Genomic DNA, 23,381 nt, shown 5'->3' on the forward strand with positions numbered 1-23,381 from the left:
TATTAAACAATTTGTTATAATAATAGCATTATGATATTTATGTTTTTCGTTAATGATTTTTCAAATATATATAGAGGCTAATGTTTTGAATTGAAGAAGCGAACTATACAGTTGTACTTTGGATTAATTCAGCGCCCGACAAATGAAATATTGTTATTATACAAGATCAATGCCTGTGTTTAGTGATTCTTAACCTGCTGGGCTTGTGTACTTATTTCAGTACACATTCAGTACACTTGGCACTATAGACAGGAGCCATTGCAGAGCACACCAACTCTGGGCTGCAAGGTTTCACACTCTCCTACTGGTGTCTCACCCACTGAGAGAAATAGTCTTTGACAAGCAAGTGGACAGACTTCCAGCAACTTTAAAGCCTCTGTCAGTCGAAAGAGATGCATTGCCGCTATGCAGTCTCCTCCATCCATGGGCTTGAATTGAGTTATCAAGGATGTCTTCCTGAGAAACATATTCCCACCACATAGTTCTGGGCACAGGTCTGTCCTATCTTGGGTTCCTTCAGTCAATAGACAGAGTCGCATTGTCAGAAGATATTCCTGCATGAAGGTGGTTCCGAGCCAACACTTGTACTAGGATCCAGAAACAACTGTGGATGACTTGCTCCAGGGTTCCTTTGCATTGTATAAAGTGCAACAGCAGAGAGCTGCACATAATCCTTCCAAATGGACAAAAATAGCCATTTAAAATGAAATGCCAAGAGCAATAAAGCCAAATCAAATTTTCTATGCCATTAAATAATGCCCATCGTGGGTATGTGCCAATTAACCTCTTAAGTGCGGCAGACACTGGAAAGGTATTTAAAGGCCTCTCTGAACTAAAGGGAGTTCTTTAGTTTATTGTATCAACAGGCTGCTCGGGCAGAATTCCAGAAAAGCCTTCCAGAAGTTTCCATCACAAAAATGTAAGGAAAATGCGTGATTTCAGGAAAAGTTTGAGGTTTGCAGGGCAATGTGGGTAGGAAAATCTCATGGGACTTATGCAAGGCACACTCTGGAATCCTCTAGTTGTCTAGTTTTCTAAAATGTCTGTGGTTGGTAGGTTTCCCTAGGTGCTGCCTGAGCTAGAGTCCAAAATAAACACCCACCCACACTGGAAGAAAAGGTTCAGTTTTGAGTGGAAATATTTGATGTATCCATGTTGCGGGCACTAGGCCTACCCACACAAGTTAGGTACCATTTTTAGCAGAAGACTTAGAGAATTGCTGAGTGGAAAGAAGTTTGTGGCTCCCCGCAGATTCCAGTAATTCCCATCACAGATATGTGAGGAGAATTAGTTTTCTAATCAAAGTTTGAGGTTTACAAGGGATTCCGGATAAAACAACCAGATGAAAGCCACACAGTCACCCCACCCTGAATTTTTCCAGGAGTCTAACTTTAAAAACTATGCAGGTTGCGATAGGTTTCCCTTGGTGCTGCCTGAGTAAGGGCCCAAAATCCACAGCTACCTACTGTTCAAAAAACAGTTCAGTTTTGAGCTGACAAATGTGATGTATCCATGTTGCGTTTTAGACGTTTCCTGTCACGGGCACTATGCCTACCCACACAAATGAGGAGCCATTTTTATCAGATGACTTAGGGGAATACTGAATGGAAGGAAGTTTGGGGCCTCCTGCATATTCCAGAAATTTCCGTCTTAGAAAATGTGAGGAAATGTGTTTTTTTTAGTCAAAGTTTGATGTTTGCAAGGGATCCTGGGTCAACCAACCTGGTGAAAGCCATGCAAGTCATCCCATCCTGGATTCCCCTAGGTATCTAGGGGGTTATTTACAAGCCCCTTGCGCCACCGATGCGTCACTTTTCCCATGTTAAAAATAACGTAAAAGTGGCGCAAGGCGCTCGTAAATAAGCCCCCTAGTGTTAAAAATGTACCGTTTTGCTGGGTTTTACCTTGGTCCTGGCTGAGCCATGGCCCAAAATCCACAGTTACCCACTTATGAAAAAAAGGGTCATATTTCAGTGGAAAAATGTAATGTGTCCATGTTGCGTGGGCCGTTTCCTGTCACAGGCACTGACCTACCCACTCAAGTGAGGTGCCATTTTTATTAGAAGACTTGTAGGGGCATAGAATAGTAGAATATTTGTTATTACCAATTGGATTTTGATGCATTTGTGCCTTCCAAATGTAAGCCAGTGTGTAAAAAATAAGGCATTTCGAAAATATCCTCTAAATTAAATGCTCATAAGCACTGTTCCTAAACTCCATATCTTAGGCCCATTTCATAAATACATAGGTTACCTTGATATCTATTTTTCACTCTACATATTTCACCATAATGAATTAGTCTATACTAAGTACAGAATGAAAAACCATTGTATAATGCAGCTCAGTTGTTGGCTCTTGGTACCCCAGGTTCTTGGCGAACCTACAAACCCTATGTATCCCAACAACCACAAGTATCTACTGAATGTAATGATACATTAGTTTTCATGACAAAAAGTTACAGGTGAAAACATTGTCTGTTTTTTTCTACTAGTTTTCAATATTTCTTTATTTTAACAGTTAGTTTATTTGAGAAAACCTTTCAGGGATCTACACATATGACCCCTTGCTGAATTTGAAATGTTCTCTAATATATAGCTTTCCTGGATCACCCATGAGTTTCACACTGGTTTCCACCACAAACTGGAAGAAGATTGAAAGCGCAAAAAACATGGGAAAAATGGGCTACCTATTTAAAAAATGCCACAACTTGCAAAAAATGTGGGTTTTCGATTCAGCTCTTCAAGTTCCTGAAAGTTGAGAAGATAGTGGGGTATATTCTCAAGAACGTGTGTTAAACATCGCAAAATTTGCTTAATGCAACTTTGCACATCGCAGTCTATCGTTAACGTTGTATTCTCAACATGGCGGCACCATGCAATAGTTTCATGATAACGCGTCAAATGTCTGCGTTAAAATCAACGCAACGCCGAAAAAATGCAAAACATTAATGCGAAAAAAGTTGCGATGTCCCAAATCGCGAAACAAAAATCAGCGATAACCAGCGACAGGCCTGCAATCCCTATGCCTCATTCGGGTAAACGCACTATAAAAGCAGTGTAAAACAAATACAAAAACAAATAAACTGCGTAGCACCATGGATGCACCCGGACAGAGTGCAGAGGACACCGCGTAATCCACAAGACCCCCCAGATGCCCAGCAAGGAACCTCGGGCTCGGGGAAGGCCAAGGAGAAGAGGAAGAGGAAGACGCGGTTCAGTCCGCAGGAAAACGGGATCAACATCACGGAGGTGTTAGAACAACACCAACAACTGTTCCTCACCTCCAGCGTGTCATTGGCAACAAAGACACACATATGGCAGACTATCTTGGACCATGTGAATGCAGATGCAGCTTTGAGGAGGACAATGGAAGAGGTCAAGAGGTGCTGGAAGGATGTGAAGGCCAAAACCAAGAAGAAACTTGATGCCAACATGAAAGCAGCAACGCAGATTGGATGTGGGGGTCCAGCGGCACACCAGGAGCTGGATGACATGGAGAAATGGTGGCCACAGTCAGCAGTGGGGATACGGTGCCAGGAGTTGTGGCACCGGACACTGCTCAACATGACCTGACATAAAATCAACAGGGTGAGTACCGACCAGGGACTGGGTGTACGGGGGGGAGATAGGCACAATGGCATACATGCACAAATAAGCAGAGCACACTGCACACCCACAATGACTCTGGATCATGTCCCTGACACCCATGGCGCACTGCAGCACACATACAAACACCAAGTAGGCCCCCGTCCACAACGTGCCCAAAGGGGTCACACCCCACACATCACCAATATCACAACCAATACATGTGCATGCGCGAAACCCAGCAAGGATTCGTATTTGTGAGCCACACCGGCAATGCAAGTGACACTACACGATGATTAGCATGGCTGCTGTCCAATCTTCATGACACTGTGCACGCCATGACACTGAGGTGGCTAAGTGTGGACCACATCCGGAAATGAGCAGCCCATACTCCGACACATTCACGTGCACAAACCACCCCTGACGCAACAAAACATCTGCGGACAAACCATGCCCAAAAGTCACAAGAGCCCAATATACCCAAGTCCGAAACATCCCAGCACCATCGAAGCACAGAGGTCAAAGGCACACCACCTGAAAGGGATAAGGGGCAGCCAAATCTGAGCAGCAGGGGGATTCACCCACAATGCAGCGCACACATAGCAATAACAGCACATCAACATTGACGACAATGTGGTACAAAGTGCAACACACGCCCGACAGATCAGAGGACACAACTGGTTCCGCCTGTGCGTGGAAACTGGCCAATCACATCTAGCATAGCAGGAAACTGTGAGATGAAAATGTACGTGTACAACCTCACATCCGTGATGTAGTTCAAATAACTACTGTCCCGCATCAAATAGTCAGCTACTCCCAAACAATCACAATGTACATTGTCATGCAGTCTGTATGTAAACTTGAACAATGTGCCAACTTACATGTCAACACAATGTGAAAATGCACCTCCCCTTCACATTGCAGAGGGACAATCAACACCTCCTGTCGAGCAGACCAGACAACTCATCAGTGATGATGAAGAGAACCTCCACACCTTCGACGCCGATGCCCTACAACAGCTCATGGACATCTTAGGCAACCCACCTCCAGGAGCAGGGCAGCCCAGCTGCATCCAGGAGACCCCACCCCCTGCACAGACCACACAGCATGAAGCACATACCACCACAGATGTCTCACAGCACCTCACAGAAGCACACATCGCATTCTACGGCCAGGTGTTAGACTGCCAGAAGGAGGTGGCTGAACAGGTGCGGGTGGGGTGCGAAATCATGGCAACTGAACTCGATTACATACATGGGTGTCTAATTCCCATCATGGACCACTTACACACACCAACGGACACACACACTGCGATATAGCCACATGCATTTGCACATTTCCAGTACTGAACCACGCCCAGGGCCGTGGGACAATCTTTCACACCCCTACGCTGGACTTATGTATGCCAGCCCAATCCTCTCCTCTTACGTATGAAGGGGGGGTGACAGAGCAACATGTACAAGGTCTTACCCACTGCCTGGGGTGACATGGTTGCGTCCGCTGTACAACGTACAATGTAATGTGGTAGGGCCCGGTGCCATCATGCATACGTAATGAGCACACGGACACACTTTGATAGTCAGTTGAACTGGCTATGGGCACGTGCACTGGGCCACTCTTTATTACCAGGGTCACCTGACCAGTGACACCTTTGCTGGATGGATGTGGGGTGAGTGTGAGCCAGCCCTCAGGGAGTGGTTGGTGCTGGCAACGACTTGAAAAGTGATCACCATTAAAGCGGAAACAGAAAACACCAACATAACTCAGACAACTGCGAGCATCATGTAGGTAGCCAGAGCCACCCAATATCCAATTAGAAGGGTCAGTGAGTCACAGTGCACTGAAGTAGGGGCACCAGAGCTGATCGTGCACATGTGACAAAATTGTCCAAGATTGTGTCCCTTCGGGATATTTCTGCTGCAGCTGCAGTAGGGTGTGTTACACCTGCCACATCTATCCCATCATCATCCCAGTTATTCCCCGCTGCCTAAGGTGACATAGTTGCGTCCACAGTCCACAGCACGTACCTCATCCATAGCTTAGGTGTGTAGCTGGACTACCACTTCCAGTCTGCATTGCTGCATTCACGTTGTTGCCTCCTGCCCTCCCATTGTCTGTGCCTTCACCCCTCCACACACCGGCCACATCTTCCCCATCATCATCCCAGGTCTTACCCACTGCCTGAGGTGACATTGTTGCGTGAGCTGTCCACATCAAAAAATAACTATTGCAAAGGGTCCATGACTTGAGCTGCATAGAGTTAGTGGCCCTGGATGGACTGCGGCTGGCACAGGCACACCACCACGGGACGATGACTTGCGGTGCTCTGAAGTAGGGCCACGCGGGCTGAGCAGGTCCTCGTTGATGTCGAAGGTGAATGTCGTGGAGCGTTTCGAGGGACAGTGGAAGGTGTCCTACAGGGCATGATGCAGATGGCAGAAGCAAGCCGAAACAGGCAATTGGAAGAGTGGAATGCTACAGACTCCTTTTTACCACCAGGTCAGTATCAGCTACATGATGATGAAGACAACCCCCAGGCCATATACTCAGAAGCCACCAAAGTTCAACCAGATATTGTCCATTAATTTCGGGGCAGAGAGTCAGTGGCACCAGGGCTGAAAGGGGATGCAGACTGCGATGAGGCATACAATGATATAACCTCTGCCCTAAATAAATAAAGGCTCAGATCCAAATGTTTAACCTACTGGAATGCAGTGTAGGCCAGAGGCAGCGGTCAGCATGGTTCCACAGCCACGTGTCGTTGGCTTGCGATGCACGGAGTTAGTGGCACCAGAGCAGTTGTTGCTAGAATTCGATTACCTCCGTAATGAGGATCCTTTTTTCCTCCGGACTGAACCATGTCTTCCTCTTACTCCTCTTCTTGCGTACAATTATATGTACTCTGCCATACAGAAATCAAGACTTAGTTCCAAGTGTGGGTCCTACTCGACCACAGTGTAGGCCGAAGTCAGTAGTCAGCAAAGGACCACAGACGGATGCTATGCACAGAGTTGGTGGCACCACATCAAAAGGAGTACAGTGAGATAAAATCAGCCATGAAGTGTGTACTCTGCCATTGAATAATCAAGACTCAGTTCCGAATGTGTGACCTACTTGACCGCAGTATAGGCCGGAGGCAGCGGTCAGCGCGGGCCAACCGCTGTTCAGCAAGCTTCTCCTGAACTCTAACACACGATGTTGAAATGGCATATGGAGATGACTTGTGGTTGACTGAGGTAGAAGCACCAGAGCTGAGCGGGTGTGCAGCCTGCGACGATGCCGCGTCCTGCCTGGTTTGGACTGGATTGGATTGGTGTGAGGCCTGCTGGACCGCAGTGTAGGCCAAAGGCGTAGTCAGCAAGGGCCCACAGACACGTGTGGTTGGAATGCTATGCACAGAGTTGGTGGCACCACATCGAAGGGAGTATAGTGATTAAAGCTCAGCCATAAAATATGTACTCTGCCACTGTAAAATCAAGACTCAGTTCCAAATGTGTGACCTACTTGACCGCTGTGTAGGCCGGTGGAGTACGTCAATGAAAAAGGAGTGCTGCGGGCCTGTCTCAGGAAGAACAGAGATGGTCTGAGGAGGCTGGCAATGTCGCGGGCCTTGGGCTTGGAGCTTGCACAAGCACGTGGTGGGCCCTCTTTGACACACGCCGGTGTCGGCAGGTGAGCGGTGTGGTTTGGTTGCGCAGGGGCAGCCAAGACGGGTCTGGGGACCTGCGGATTGGGGTGCAGCAGGCGCACATGGTCGCAGGCACCGCCGCTCACAGCGTAAGCCATGTGGCGTGCTGGGAGGTGCCGCCCTGGCAGACACATTGGCCAGTCCGGAAGGGAACTACACCCAGAGCTACGGGCTTTTTATCCACACCCCTACGCTGGCCTGGTGTACGCCGGGCCAGCCCACTCCACTCACCCTTACGGGGGGGGACGTAATGAGCTACTTGCCGCGCTCTTCCCCACTGCTTGGGGTAACATGGTTGCTTTCACTACACTCCAAACACCGGCAGTATATGTCGACATGGGCATGTCTGTGGTCTGCATACTGCAGTCTGTCCAGCTCATCCACGCCACACTTGGCATAGTGTACATTCTCATTCATGGGTCACTTGCCTCCTTCACAAATGCCTGGTTCCCATCTCTCCCCACATTCTGCTATTGTGTGGCTGAGATGTCATGCCGTTGATGGCTTGTGTACATGGCTTGCCCAGGTCACCACACTAAGTTGTGCTGTCGTGTCTGGTGGGTGGGTATGTTGTTTGGCATGCTGTGTGTGAGTTTGTAATGTGTGCATTCCCAGAGTAGTGAGTTGCATGATTGTGGAGTTGAGGTGTGTGGTGTGTTCATTTGGTACTCACTAACGAGCACTGCTTTCCCATAGATGCCAGCCTCAAAGCGCTGGTTGATGATGGACTGTCGGAAGATAAAGGAATCATGCACACTGCCTGGGTAGTTGGCAACGACATTGGTGAAGAGTCCCCAGTGGTCCGCTATTGCCAGCACATGGATGGAATGCGTGTGCTTCCTGTTGCGGTAATTGTGTGCAGTGGCGGCAGGGGGCACAAGGAGTACATGTGTGCAGTCGATTGCCCCCAACAAGTATGGGAAGCAAGCTATGGCATAGAAGCCTTGCTTGGTTTCCAGCTGTTCCTGTGCAGTGTGTGGGAAGTGAAGGTACTGGGGTACCAGGCTGATGATGGCATCCAAGACATGTGTGAGGAACTTGGATAGGGCTGGCTGTGAGACTCCTCCGACTCTGGCAGTTGATGGTTGGAAGGTCCCAGAGGCCAACATGTGCAGCACAGCCAGCAGCTTTGTCTGCGGAGGGATGTTGATTGTCCGCTGTGTTGGTACCATCAGCGTGTGGGAGATGATGGTCAGGATGCGGCGGATGGTTGTCCTTTTGAGCCTGTAGTGGGCAATGACATCCTCTGGTGTTAAATCTGTGATGCTGGTGCGTTTTCTGAAGGTCCGCTGTCTTTGTCTGCGCTGTCTCTGTGGTGGTCCAGGAGGGGGGTCCGGGGGGTGGTGGCGGGCCTGGGTGTGGTTGCGGTGGGTGTTGTGGCCCTCTTGGGGCTCAGAGCTGCATCATGAGTAGCTCCGTGGCATCTGTTGTTCTTCAGGTGTGGCTCTGGGCTGGGCTCCCTTTATGGTGCAGGGCATCGTCCGACTTAACACCAGATCAGAGCAGGTGTTAAATCCCTGCTGCTATTGCACCTTATCGCATGATTTGTGTTCTTATCGCCAATCTGTCTGGTCGTTGAGAATGTTGCGAAGTGGTGTTGTCGCGGCTTTTTGCACGGGCAAGCCTACTCTGCATATCATTAGTGTTAGATGCCGGTGTCATCCGTGGCGATGTTTTTTGCGGCTGCCATCGCCGGAAAACTGGTGATATCGGCTGTTAGCACCAGCTTGAGAATGGTGCGATGAAGTTATCGCCACTTTGGCTGCGATAAAGTGCCACTGACTAGGCGAAAGTTCCTTGAGAATATGCCCCAGTGACTTTAGCCCAGGAAACTGTTCGTTGATGACACTTTTAGAAAAAAAAGCAGACACTTTTATCCAGAGCACTTTTTACTAATGTTCCCTTAAAGCTTAAAATGTGGGTATATTTTTGCTATTCTCTCGCCCCCCTGCAGGGAAATACAGAAACCCTGGGTACCTTTAGAATCTCCAGAATGCTGGTAAAAAAAGGATACAAATTTGGTTTGGATACCTTTTGCAGTTAAAATGTTATGGAGATCAAAGCACGGATGACCCCAAATAGCCAAAGGAGGACTCCGCACTTGTGGGGAGAGCCAGCAGTTAAGGGGCTAATTGTTCATCAAAATGTATTTGCAGAAAATAGTTTTAATATAAATATATCAGTGTTGCTCAAATATTCTAGGGTGTGGGCAGTAATGGTGCTCATCGAATATTCTATGATGCTCAGTGTGCCAGCCTGCCAATGGAGCCACTTAAATAAGACAGTTTTGTGCTCAGAATCCCAGTGTGTCTGGAGAGTCCCTGATGGTGAAACGATCTGGGCATTTCCGTGCGCCAAGGGATGCTCACCATGCAAGGGCTTTTGCTCATGGTGCTGGGACTGGTGTGGGCCACCTATTATTTCTTCGTAATAAAATTCCATCCCTCCAGGCTTTATAGCGGCAACCAGAGGACTGGCATGACTTTACCCTGAAGAGGCATTATTTGCTGGCCACCTAGTAATCTGCAAATTTTCCCCACGCCGTTTTCAAGTTCTAAAATCTCTCCATTTGATCTATATTTTATTCCACTAAAGTCAATTCTTTTCCAAAGACTGGATTTTTTTTCTCTTTGAACAGTGACACAGATTTTAAGTGCAAGACACTACTCAGGTTTCTATGATGAACTAACATTGCCATCAGTTTGCTTCCCAGGGCCAGCCACCAAAGGGGGGCACTATAAGTGGGGATTCTTGTCTAGCGTTTAGCTGCCACCCTCCCAGAGAAACCGGACTGAATCCTGGCGCCCGTACACCCTTATTTCGAAATATCAACCTGTTTGCACTTTGAAATAACGACTCACAAAGATAATGACAATAATGATGATAACAATAATTTGTTTATTAACATAGCGCTTCATACCACATAATGGCATTTCCATGTGCTGCACACATTTTTTTTTTATTTACTCTGTTTGATGGAATTCAGTGAACCTACTTTGGAATGATGGAAAGCTAAGTTGGTGGTGCCAGAATTGTGACCTATAAACCACAGCAAATGCGACCTATCATCATTTGAATTTTGAAGAGTCGGTGCTCTGGCAATTGCCCACCTTGTTAATGCCTTAAACTGTCTCTCTTTACAGCTTTCCATTATGTAAAGAGATCTAAATTGAGCATTTCTGGACTTCTTAAGTGGTAGAACCAACCACCATTTACAGTGTGGCGGACTTCCAGAAATCACATCTGAGTTGCGTCCTGGTCTATCCACCAAGCCATGCCCGCTCCCTGTGTATCCAGGGTGGCTTCTGGGAGGGTTCCCTGCACACACTTCAGAGGATGCCACAGGAGGGGCAGAGCCCCACTGCTTCTTAGATTAGGAATCACAGTGTGCCAGCAGTGTGTTTTTGCAGAAGACAAGGGATTGTACTCACCTTACCTCACCAGGAAGTAATTTACTCCGGATTGAAAAAGACCTGGCATTTGAGGAGCCCACCAGCTCTGAATCATTTTCTAGACGTACAACTTCACCTAAATGTATTGAGTATTGTCATACTATAACACCTGTATGTCACATATACTGTAACTAGCATGTTTTTGGAAACAAATGTCAAGTGACACGAGTTATCCTTGGCTAATGGTGTGTCCAATATATTGCACCGCTGAAGGTTGTTATCGGCTAGTCACACTATCGAAACTTGTAATATGTGATGAGTTGACATAATGAGCTGGGAGGCCTGGTTTTAGTCTCTGTGCTAACAGCACATTATTTGAACATTAACACACTTTTACACGTTACGTTGTGGTTGCGTTACAAGGACTATAATACTTTTCCCCTTTGGCAGTCATCTTTCATATATTGGCCTGTGTTTTAATTGAAACACATTGAAATTGGGCAAAATGCAACCACAACACTCAGCTGGAATTAATCATAGGTAAAAAGGCAATTAAACCCGTAATTTGAGATTCTTCTATAACACGTGCATTACGTACAACCTGTGCGGAACGTACCTCTCAATACAAACAACAGTGGGGGGGGGTTTGGGCAAAAATATCTACACTTATAGGTTTATTGGACACTGAAGTTTATGTCAGATTTAAATTCTAAATAACAAATTAAATTCAGTTATAAAAATAAGTGGCTAGAACAGTCATTTTAGAAATAATTTTAAATCACCTGGCAAAAAAAAGGTGGTACAAAGTGTAAAGAGGCGATAACAAGCACACAAAAATGAGTTGACTGTCTCACTAAGAAGTGTTGAGTTTAAAGTAACCCTCTATGAATTGTAGTTGTTCTTCCATCAAAGTATTTCATGGCGGGGTGCATGGAGGCGGTGCATTGTAGGGGATGTTAACGTTTTACACCTAGTAAACAGGTTAGTAAAACAAGGTTAAAGTCATTCTTCATGAATTCAAGTGCATGTTTTTCATCGTTTTGGAAATATTTTTCTCCATCAATTTTGAATGTTGGTAATATGTATTCTAAAGTACCATTCGACCTGCTTCTCTGTTCTAAAATATGTTTTTGTTTGCAGAATTCAGCATATCCTGGGAAATGTAATTCTGCAGCTTGTTTTTGGAATTCCATTGGAGATGGTTCACAAGGGGCATCGTGTCGGACTGGTGTATCTTCTAGGAGTCATTGCAGGTTTGTTACAATTTCTCACTGCTGTGCTTCATATGTGTTGACGTGCTCTGATGGAATTGATTTTAAGTGGCTGGAGAGATGGCAGTGTATGTGTTTCTCGCACAGTCAGCTGCCTGTTTTCTTTTATTATATTTTTGTTTTGTGCTCTAATGTTTTCACAAGTGGTAACATGTATGTTTTATATTTGGGACCCGATCCTGTACATAGCTTCACTCCCATTGTTTTTCAAGTGCTTGCAAGGTGATAGGGCAGCTCATTGGACAGCTGCATTTTGATACTGAGAGTGATGTCATGTCCTGTTTGTGCACCGTGCATGCCCTCTTACATGTTCCCAACCGAACATTGGTCAAGCTTCACTGCTAGCATCTGGATATGCTTTGAATGTGCTGCCTGCACGTGTCAACCAGAGTTATTCAGTGCCACGTCCTGGCTGCTAGCTTTGTTCGCTACTCCATGATCTGTGCCATGTGTCCCATCCCTTACCATACCAAATGCTATTTTTTGCCGCTGTTGGACTTTTTGTGAATTATACACACAAAAGTTGAAGGGAGAAATGTGTCAATAAGTCTAACCACTGGCAATCGCTCAGAGTAGTATTCTCACCCATCATTCTTTTGCCCACCATGCCACCTCAGATTGGACCCTGCATATTCAAATCAGTCTTGGTCCTACTATAACAGGGACAATGCAGCCCAAAATATCAAACCAGGTCCTCTCTGAACTGGTATCCAAGCAGCCCAAGACCCCTTTTGCCCTTATTGGGGCTCATTAGTTGGGACAGTTTGGTTCCAGTGGCACAGTGAATAGCACAGTGAGCACAAGACCCACGTTTGGGTATACCCTTGGCCACTTAGGGCGTTAAATCAAACACACGAAGGGTAACTGGAGGAATGCTTGCAATAAGTCTAACCACTGGCAATCGTTTGAGTAGAATTCCATCCGATCATTCTTTTGCGCACCAAACCACCTCAGATTAGACCAGCTGCGGCCACTGCAGGTAAGAGCGGTGGGGCCGGCTGGGGTGGGGGCGGGGGGAGGGGCGTTTCGAGAGATGACCACAAGGGAAACTTAAATAAACTAAATAATTTATTTCCCCTCGTTGTTGTCTCTCGAAATCCCCCCAGCCAGCCTCACCGCTCTTACCTGCAGTGGCCGCGGCTGGATTAGACCCACCATATGCAAATTAGTCTTGCTCCTGCTCCAATATGAACAGTCCATCCTGAATTGCAAAGCCAGGTCCTTTCTGAACCGGAACACAAGGAATCTAGGACTAGTTTCACCGTAAGAGCGACAGATAGGGCCCTCTAACCCATTTTGTGAAATGCTAGAACATATATGATAGAAAGCAAACATATACTTTTACTATACTTGCAGCAGGCCATCGTGAATGGAATGATACTTTTACTATAGTGACAATATTTTGTTTTGTTGATAACATAAATGTTATTTTCACTGAGGATATTCATCATGTTATGCCTCACGCGGCTTGCATGCCTTCGGGACAAAATGATGGCATTTCTACATTTTTAAAGCTAATATTTGAGAGATACATTTTACTTATGTGTTATTTCATGATTCATGTGAAGGCATTTAAGTTTGTTAACTGATGAAAAAACTGATAAGACCTTATCATAAGTTCTGCTGGATGAGGTCAGAGCATGTCCGAATGTGTAATCTGTAAGGACCCTGAGTTCTCACAGTAACTCCAGTGCCTGGGCCTAGGAGCTCCATCTGACTTGCTGGATAGACCTGCTGTCTGACATTATGAGATGTGTCTACTCTTTATTTTAAAGTAGATTCTTGGTCATAATGGAAGATTAAAAGTCTACTTTCAAGCTGCAGTATAGGAATATATAATATATTATAAATTAGGGGGAAAAGCATAAGTGCAGATAGATGATGTGAATATATTGAAAAATATAGGTGCAGGGAGTAACTTCTGTCTTGTTTCTTGTTTTAAATATTGGTCGCGATGAAACTACTCAAGCTCTTTACTAGCAGGGAGACACTTTTGATCTACACATATGTCTGGTTACACTTTTAACTTCCTTGATACGAGTAAACGTTGCTATGCAATAAAATACTTCCTATTATTCATACTTTTTACACTTCCAGACATTATTTGAAGTACGGCGGTGTTCCTCCGTACACTCCAGTGACAAGGGACAGTGGTAGTTCAGCTGGGAGGTCATATAGCCATGCCCTATATTCTTACAAAAACAAATCCCCTACAACTAGACCCCTTTGTGTGTCTAGAGAGAACACCTATGATGAGAAGTCCGGGAGTGGTATACATATTATTTTTCATAACCCTCCCTTTGGTGTCTGCACCTTATTTGGCTGTGGCATCTGTGCGCTTTATAAATATAAAATAACATAACATTTACTCTGTTGCATTGTGCTGCTATTGGTTTGAACTTTCCCCTAGGAGTTCACAAATAGAGAAATGTAGTGTTGTGTTGGAGTGGTTCTAGGATTTTGATAAGAACCTGCTTGACTTGAATGATGCAGACATTTCATCTCCGTGGCCTATTTTTGTGTATTCCAGGTTGACGGTTGACGGCAGTTAGGGCTGGACTGTTCCCATGAGGCACAGGGTCAGACTGATTTGCATATGGCCATGTCTGAACTGGGGTGGCAGAGTGGGCTAAAGAACGGTGATGGATCAAACCCAGATCTGTTGACTAGGTGTGAGTGTTTGATTGGTTCTCATGCTGCGTCCATCACCACCCCCTTTTGTAACGCTTTGTTCGGCATAAGTTGGCAGGGTATGCTCAGACGTGAGTCCCTTGCTCACTTTGCCACTGGATTCAAGCAAGCCTGGCTGAAGACGGCTGAAATGCCAGAAACCGGTCCTAGGAAGCTTGTTTCCGGTCCAGGGAAGGCATGGCTTGGCAGTTAGGGCTGGACTGTTCCCATGAGGCACAGGGTCAGACTGATTTGCATATGGTCATGTCTGAACTGGGGTGGCAGAGTGGGCTAAAGAACGGTGATGGATCAAACCCAGATCTGTTGACTAGGTGTGAGTGTTTGATTGGTTCTTATGCTCCGTCCATCACCACCCCATTTTGTAACGCTTTGTTCGGCATAAGTTGGCAGGGTATGCTCAGACGTGAGTCCCTTGCTCACTTTGCCACTGGATTCAAGCAAGCCTGGCTGAAGACGGCTGAAATGCCAGAAACCGGTCCTAGGAAGCTTGTTTCCGGTCCAAGGAAGGCATGGCTTGGCAGTTAGGGCTGGACTGTTCCCATGAGGCACAGGGTCAGACTGATTTGCATATGGCCATGTCTGAACTGGGGTGGCAGAGTAGGCTAAAGAACGGTGATGGATCAAACCCAGATCTGTTGACTAGGTGTGAGTGTTTGATTGGTTCTTATGCTCCGTCCATCACCACCCCCTTTTGTAACGCTTACTGCCAGAGCTGCCGACTTCGGAGCTGAGGAACCACATTCGAGACTCTGAGTCGGCTCAACATCCTGTGATTTTGGGCAAATCACATAGGGCCTTCATTTATGAAAACTGTTGCATCGCTGCAATAAAACAGAGATGCAACAGTTTTTACTGCACCCTCCTTGCGACACGATGGATGCACCGTATTTACCGGTTCTCCATTTTGCAAGGAATGACAGATACATCAGGAATCCTGACGTATCTGTTGCCGCAAAAGTCACGCATTGCTGGAGTTGTGTTGCAAGCATGACGCAACTCCAGCAAGGCATGGGGTAGGCCTGTGCCTATGGCACTGCGTCACCCTTACACCTGCCAGCCTTGGCATAAGGTTTTGACGCAGTGGCGTCCTAGAAGTGTCACAGTGAAATCTCATCATTTCAGTGCGACACTTCTACGACCTTTTTTACGTGTTAATGCCCACCCTACATAAATGATACCTGACGCAGGTATAATGTGGCGCAGGGCTTTACAAGGTGACGCATCTGCCTAGATGCATCACCTTGTAAATCTGGCGCAACGTGGCGCATTGTTTACGCCACCGCAGAGTTGCAAAAAGTGACGCAAAGGCAGCACAAAAAGTGTTGCTAGGCATTCATAAATAAGGCCCTTAATCTCCCTGTGCTTACCAAAAATGTCTTTGTGTAACGTAACCGGTGCTCATGTAAAGCGCTTCAATAACTTTGGGTCGAGTTCGCGCTATATAAATCGACAAAATAATTTAGATATACATGTTTTGATCATGTCCGAAAAAGCGAAAACTTAACTCTTTTCAGTTTTATGTAGTGCGAGCTCTGCCAAGGGACATTTGAGCGCTTTACATGAGCACCAGTTACACAAGGTCAGATTTTTTATATTTTTATCCACGGAGAAATTAAGTGATTTCTCCAGAATCACAGGATCTTCAGCCGATTCCGGACTCGCACCTGAATCACAGTCGACGGCTCTGACTTTAACACCACATCCCTTTCTACAGTTGGCTTTACACTTTTGGTTACTTTGAGGAAACTTGTTGATGCAATATACACAGAACTGAATTGTGTTCATTTCGGAACAAAATATGAGCGGAAGCTTAAAAAAACATAAGGCACCGCAAAATATTTCTTTAAATTCGCTTGCTGCTGTTAGAGTAGATTATCCCTTCTACGGTACTGCAAGCAATTCTCAGTTTCTGGACTTGCAAGGCCACCTAGTGGTACATATTGTGCAGTGCCTTAAGATTTGCTCATCATTATTGCTATTCACACAGCAGGCGAACTTTGCCACCACGCTCAGTCTTAATGCCCTTTCTAAGCAAATAATTTAAAACAATCTGCTGCAATAGCAGGAGAGTGACATTAGTTTGTACATCACTTTGTCTATTTGAGATCTCATTCACAAATACAATATCATTGAAAGTTAAAATGCAAATAAAAAATAGAATTTCTTTCGTATTGCCATGTAGCTGTATTCCAACATTGTGCCCAGACAGTGCTTAATTTGAGCCACTGGTTGCCGTGGGGTCCACCGGCGCTCATTTTTGGGGACCAGCACTTATTTTTCCTCATCATATATTTCCAAAGGTAACAGAGAGAGAGAGAAAGACGGAAAACCGCCACAAAAAGAGAATGGAGAAACCTGTGAGAGTGAGATAAAGGAGCAGAGGGTGTCTGGTAGTGGATTAAAGAGTGGTGAGGTGGCTTGAAGACTGCTCAGACGATTCAATAAACTTTATTTCGATTCATAAGTAGAATCATAAAAGTATACACAGATTTAAAAAGATTACATAAAATTATTTTAAAAAGAAAACATGTTATATATCCATATTAAATTTGCAATACATTTAGGCTAAAGGGGTCACATATATAAACATATTGTAAAGTGCTTGTGCATTCCATTAAAATACAAATCCATAAAGTAATCTATTACAATAGGTTTCCAATAATAATACTGTTCAATATCGATTTCTAATATTGAGTGGCAATCTAATAAAACTAAGCACAGCACTACATATAGCTGGAGATGACAAGGACAGTAAATACTCATAACCCTCTTTATAGTAACGGGATCCAAGGGTTAACAAAACAGGCTTAATAAACCGGTTTCTTGGATCTTTGTACAAAGCACAAAAGAGGATGAGGTGCACTGTGCTTTGTGAGGCATTATCATTACAAGGGCAAGGGGGTAGTCTCTCACACCACCCCCCTTGTTTTGGGAAAGCAAAAAGAAAGTGCAAAGAGCTGAGACGGAACCTTGTCAAATAAAAACGCCATTGGGTATGCATGATATTCGATAGGTAAAACTGCTGCTGCAGCTTACCCCTATTATATAGTGCATGCTCACTATTTCTTAACATGCCTAACCTGGTACAGTAAGCGTTTTTAATCATTAGCTTAGATTCCTTGCCAACCATTTCTGGATTTTCAAATATGTGTCCCATCCCAATCGTATAAAGGGTTTCCCTTACATACAACAGCCATGGGATCTCCATAGAATAATCAAGCTTAAGGCAGTCTTGTAAAATTTCCTTTGTGAGTTTCAATTCTTCAGACCGCCAAACCTTGCTCCATAGCAACAGAGGAGAGACATGGATAATATCACTCACAAAATCAATACCCACCTCAGTATGGCAGAATCTATTTGAAGTACCAGATGGGACAGATAGAAGGTGCTTTATAAATTTATTTTCCATAACTTGGATCTTGTCACAATTTTGTGTCCCCCACACTCCTGCACCATATGTGGCAACAGGGAGGCATTTTGCTTTATATAGAGTTTTTAGTTCTACAATTGGCTTTTGACCCAATTTACTAGAAAAACGAAAAAGGGCCTCTATAGATTGTGTAGCCTTTTGGGCGCGGGCTGCTCTTAAAAAGTCCCAACTCATCGTTTTATTGAATAAATTCCCCAGATAATTAAAATTGTCCACTTTCGCAATAATTGAGTCATTCACCATAAACCTGCGAGATTTTACCCCTTTGGGACCACAGGTCATGGCAAAAGACTTTGTGAAGTTGACCCTAAGATCTAATCCTTCCATGAAAGTATCAAAGGCATTCAAACAAATTTGCATACTATTGGCAGTGAGGGTCATTAGCACCGTATCATCTGCATAAGATAACATCGGTATCCGTTTGCCATTTACCTGGGGGAAATCTGCACTGCTGTCCAGGAGAAAACTTTCTAGACCATTGGTGTACACCAGGAATAAAAAAGGAGCCAGAATACATCCCTGGCGTACACCTTCAGAAGATGGGATAGATTTTGTCTTCTCACCACCTGATCCAAATCGAATCCTCACTGTTGTGGCAGCATGCAGCCTGCGAAGCAAGGTGACCAAAGGTTCTTCAAACCCCATGGTCTCCATCATTTGCCACAACTTTGCTCTACACACAGTGTCAAAAGCATTGGATAAGTCCATAAAGGCCAGGTGAATACAACTACGCCTGGCCCTCATGTACTTACCCATAATTAAAGCCAAATTAAGACATTGCTCTGTGGTTCCTTTGCCTCTCCTAAACCCATACTGGGAATCCACAATAATACCTGATGACTCAGCCCATGTTTCCAGGCGTGCCAGTATCACTCTTCCCATCAACTTACAAGACGCATCTATTAATGATATCGGTCTGTAGCAGCACGGATCACCCTTATCACCCTTTTTAAAGATCGGTACCACTACCGCCTCTTGCCAGGAAGTTGGAATACGCCCTACCACAATTGCTCTAAATACATTTAATAAAAGTGGTGCCCACACCTCAACGTTATGTTTAAAAAGATCTAAAGGGACTGCGTCTGGCCCTGGGGCCTTTAGTATGGTGCCCTTCCTTAAAGCAGCCTCTACCTCTGAGAATAAGTGATAGGCTAAGCGTTTGGGCTGATTCCAGATGGAAATCGCCGACCCTCTCATTAGGAGTAGACAACGTCACCTCATTCGGATTAAAAATTCTTCCATAATGTGCTTCCCAGATATCCCCCGGTATATGCACTAGCATATTGCCCTTTTCTTCACCCTGTAAAAATGGGCGGTTTATTACCTCCCAAAATAGCCTGCTATCCCTCAGTTCTGACGCTTTACTTAAGTCTTCCCATGCCTTTGTCCTTAAATCTGATTTTCGCCTATTGATAACATCTCTGTACATTTTCCTAGAATTTCCAACAAGCTCTCTATCCCGTGGTACTTGATGTAATGCCTTCGTTAATCTTGATTGTGCTGCGGAACATTCAGCATCAAACCATTTGTATCCAATTTCTCCCCCCCCCCCCCCCCCCCCACAGTTTTTAAGAGGTGGGATGCCACATTGCCTAGAAGAGCCTCAAAGTTCTTAATTATTAAATCTGGCTCAGTGGTGGAGGTTAAGCAAGCATCTATCCCTACCTTATTCGTCTTAAAAATCTCCACCTCCAATTGCCTTACGTCTACCTTATCCCATTTTAAGGAGACCCCTTGATTCTGGTTGTATTTTATTGGCTGTTCCAGGGTCTGAACTCTCTCAAAGACAGAGTTCAGACTTAAGATTAAGGGGTTATGGTCGCTATCAGGATTCACTTCAATCTGAAAATCATTAACAAGGTGGATATACCTGCTAGAGACCATGGCGAAATCAATTACACTCATTTGGCCCCCTGTACCTTGAAAGGTGGGTATACCCAATGGTCTAGAAAAACTAGGCATATCCAGGATACAAAGTTCATTAATCGTGATGATATTATTCAAAGCATCCCCTTGTTTTCAGTGCTTAAAATGTGCCAAAGGCTGATCACTTAGGTCTACCAAACCACAGACTCTAGTCCCGCTAAACTTGCACAAAGCACAATTAAAATCACCTATCCACATAATAAAAAGGGGAAATACGCTATTAGTCACTTTAACAATCTCATCCTGTAATTTTTCAATAACCGATGTAGCATTGGCATCAAATATATTATAGTACCAATTTATTAGGAGCAAGGGTACTGGAAATAAATCCTTAATCATAAGCATTTGGTACCAGGGCAATTCCACCAATGAAACCGTTTTTAATCATATTATACTTCACAGAAATAGCTGTCAAGAGGCCACCCTTAGCTCTTCCAGCATGTGAGGGCTCAGCGTGAACATTAAACATTTGATATCCGTCCAAACTACTGCTCAGACATTTAATAGAGCTGGCTTCAAGGTAAAGCTTCGGGCACCTGCACTCATTCCTTTGCAAATTAAGCACTGTCCAGAGATGGCTTCAGGCCGGCATGCAGATTTGTTCTGCTGTTGACATATCAGCCTGAGAATTTCCTTTGTGTTGCTGCTTTGGCTGTATAATTCATCTGAAATTTACTTCACTAAACAATCTCTCAGTTCGCAAGCATTTGCCGATTTCGGATACTGAATTAATACTCTCTGTGTTAGCCTTCCATTTGATATACACGCAGTGCTTAATTTGTAAAATATGAAGTCCAGGTGCTCAAATATTGGTCGGAGGCTACACCCACTTTCACCTGGCTCTGCCCATTTCCTCCACTGGCTCCACCCACTCTCTATTGGCTCCGCCCACATCCTCAACTGGCACTGATGAAAGGCAGATGTAATACCCGATCTGAATTTCAGCAAGGGAGCCTTCCTCCAAGTAAGGTTTTGATAGGAGGATCCTCTGCCCATTTAAAGCACAATTTTGGAATAAATTAGGTCAAATGACTAGTGTATTGAAAAGGGACATGTGAAACATTCCAGTGGTCTATGTGCCACTTTTAGGGAAAAGACAATACTCACATGCATTATAATGCCTAGCCCTGGCATAATGGTGGCATGACACGGTGGTGGCCAGTGTTCGGATATTAGCATCATTGTCAAATTGAGGTAGCCACATGTTGTATAATGATGGCCACCATTGACAAACGAGGGCATCCTTGAATTTATGGTGCCACCCTCATTACCGTTTTTAATATATTTTGGGCATCCATAGTATTAATGGTGTCTAGACCTGACACAAAGATGGCATTCACGAAATGGTGCCCATTATTGGCCTATTGTGTTGTCCTTGGCATTATGCTGGCCATCTCTGGCATTTGATGGTAATACCTATGCTTGTGGGAAACAATGTGTGCTGTGAGGGAGTAGTACATATGCATACTCGATTAGATTGCATGCAATTTGGAAGTCGAATATACAGTATTTACCAACATGAAATCTGTACTTTATGGCACAGTTTGTGCTTCTCAGACAATTTAACTTTTTTGTTTGGAGGAAGTGAGTTTGTGTATATTTAAAGCCATCCAGCTGAGCTGAGGAGACTTAGATCTGGTGTTACTTCATTGATGCCACAGAGCACTTGCTGCTATGACAGGTATTAGTTCTGTTTTTGTAAAGGGAATGCACAGATTCAATCGTGCTCTATGCAAGAGTTGTAAAGCGTCCTCCAGCACGGACTTGCACAACTTGAACGAACAAACAATGAAGATTGTCTACTGGTATCCCCGTTTTCATTGGAAGGCACAGTATCGTTTTTGACCTAAGCTGTGTAGCTAACAAATAGTTCTGATGCACGGCGTTATTTTCGTTCTCTTGGCAAACATCAACCTAGCTGTTAGGCCGTCTTTCTGAGACCATCAGAGCTAAAAGCCTGCTTCACCTCGCACCTTGCACAACCGTGGGCTTATAAACGACCCCCACTACAATGGCTCTAACCCCATCGCGAAATAAAGTATGTTTTGGCAATTTTTAATGGAATTATTGCTGTCCCTGTTTCGTAAACGCAATTTGCAGTGCTTTTTGTACCTAAGAAGCACATAAAACAGGGGCTCCTGAACCTGCAGGAACCGCCATCTGTGGACAAGAAGGCTGCACAGGCCTGAGCGTTACTGCTGGCCTGGTGGCACTTCACACACAGTGCAAATCACATGATGTGATGATGATTTACAGAAAGATAATCACACCTTTTTTTATCCCGCCGGCGCTTTGGCTTTCATGATGGATACCATTTCTATTGAGCAGTGGCAGCAAGTACGTCTGAGTCAGACACTTTAGAGTAGACTGACGGGTTAAAATAAATTAGGCAAGGGCAAGGCCCTGCCCTTCCGGCAGCCTCGGAGCATTGCACTGCACCCGGTGCTCCGCCCAATGCCGGTGGAATGCTTGCTAGGGCCTCTGAGGCGCTGACTAAGTTCAGGTGACCGTCAACATGCACCAGTAAAAGAAGCAAGTGAGAGCAAGTGCAGGCCTCCAGCAAACCGGGGAGCGCCGAGTGAGGCCACGCCCTCCAATCAGGGCGCTGCTCATGTGCTGGTTAACAGCATCTGAGAAGCAAAGATTGGTCAAGGGAATTGCATCATCCAATTCCCCCATGGGCAAAAGAAGAGGCCTTGAGCGGAGCATGTCATGTTCAGGTAACTGCTTGATTTTTTAAAATGTAATTTTGTGATTGCGCCGACCCCGTAGATGCTAACCGCCACTGCATGGAAGACGTTTGTGTTGTCTATGGGCTGAGGCCCGTATGCGGTTTCTCCAGAGAGGCAGAAACAAGTTCCCAGGAGTTTGATTATTGCTCAGCTTGAATCATGGAGGTCTTTGGCCTAGGTAACCACCTGATACTATGCGGACACTCAAATGAATCCTGCCATGACGGCGAAACCATTTTTCTCCTGCAAAGGCCGATAAAATGAGTAGCCATGACTTTATAGTGTGTACTAACTCAGCGGTTATTATTATTGTTGTAATGTTTGCTATCAATAATAAATATACTATTTGCTGCTTTTGTTGTTAGTCTTTATGTTATGAGTAGTGGTGTTATTATTACGCCTGGTCTAATTTTTATGAATTACTTTGTTTTCCTGATGATTTAATAGAAAGCGGGAAAGCTCAGTGGGTTGAGGCTTGTGTGCTGCAGCAGTTTATAGATTTGAACCTGAGCATGACTGATCCAGCCTTCTAGCTCTTCTCTGTTGACAACATGAGTTTCATGAATTGGCCTTTCAGGCTAGGTTTAGCCAACAAACTGAAGTTGAGTAGATTAATCTCTGCAATTTTTCATGAGAGCAAAAGTTGCCTATATTTACTGACTTTGAA

At 44.9% G+C, this 23,381-nt stretch overlaps 1 protein-coding gene across 2 annotated transcripts in view; it reads left to right on the top strand.

The window, feature by feature from the left end:
* RHBDL2 (rhomboid like 2) overlaps nucleotides 1–23,381 on the top strand; it is a 129,826-nt gene that overhangs the window by 58,562 nt on the left and 47,883 nt on the right. For both annotated transcript variants that reach the window (XM_085646820.1, XM_085646819.1), the window contains exon 4: nucleotides 11,805–11,917. In XM_085646820.1, the coding sequence (XP_085502946.1) occupies nucleotides 11,805–11,917 (113 nt within the window). The remainder of the gene's footprint in view (nucleotides 1–11,804; nucleotides 11,918–23,381) is intronic.

Source organism: Triturus cristatus, chromosome 3_2, assembly GCF_964204655.1.
Source record: "Triturus cristatus chromosome 3_2, aTriCri1.1, whole genome shotgun sequence".
NCBI lineage: Eukaryota > Metazoa > Chordata > Amphibia > Caudata > Salamandridae > Triturus > Triturus cristatus.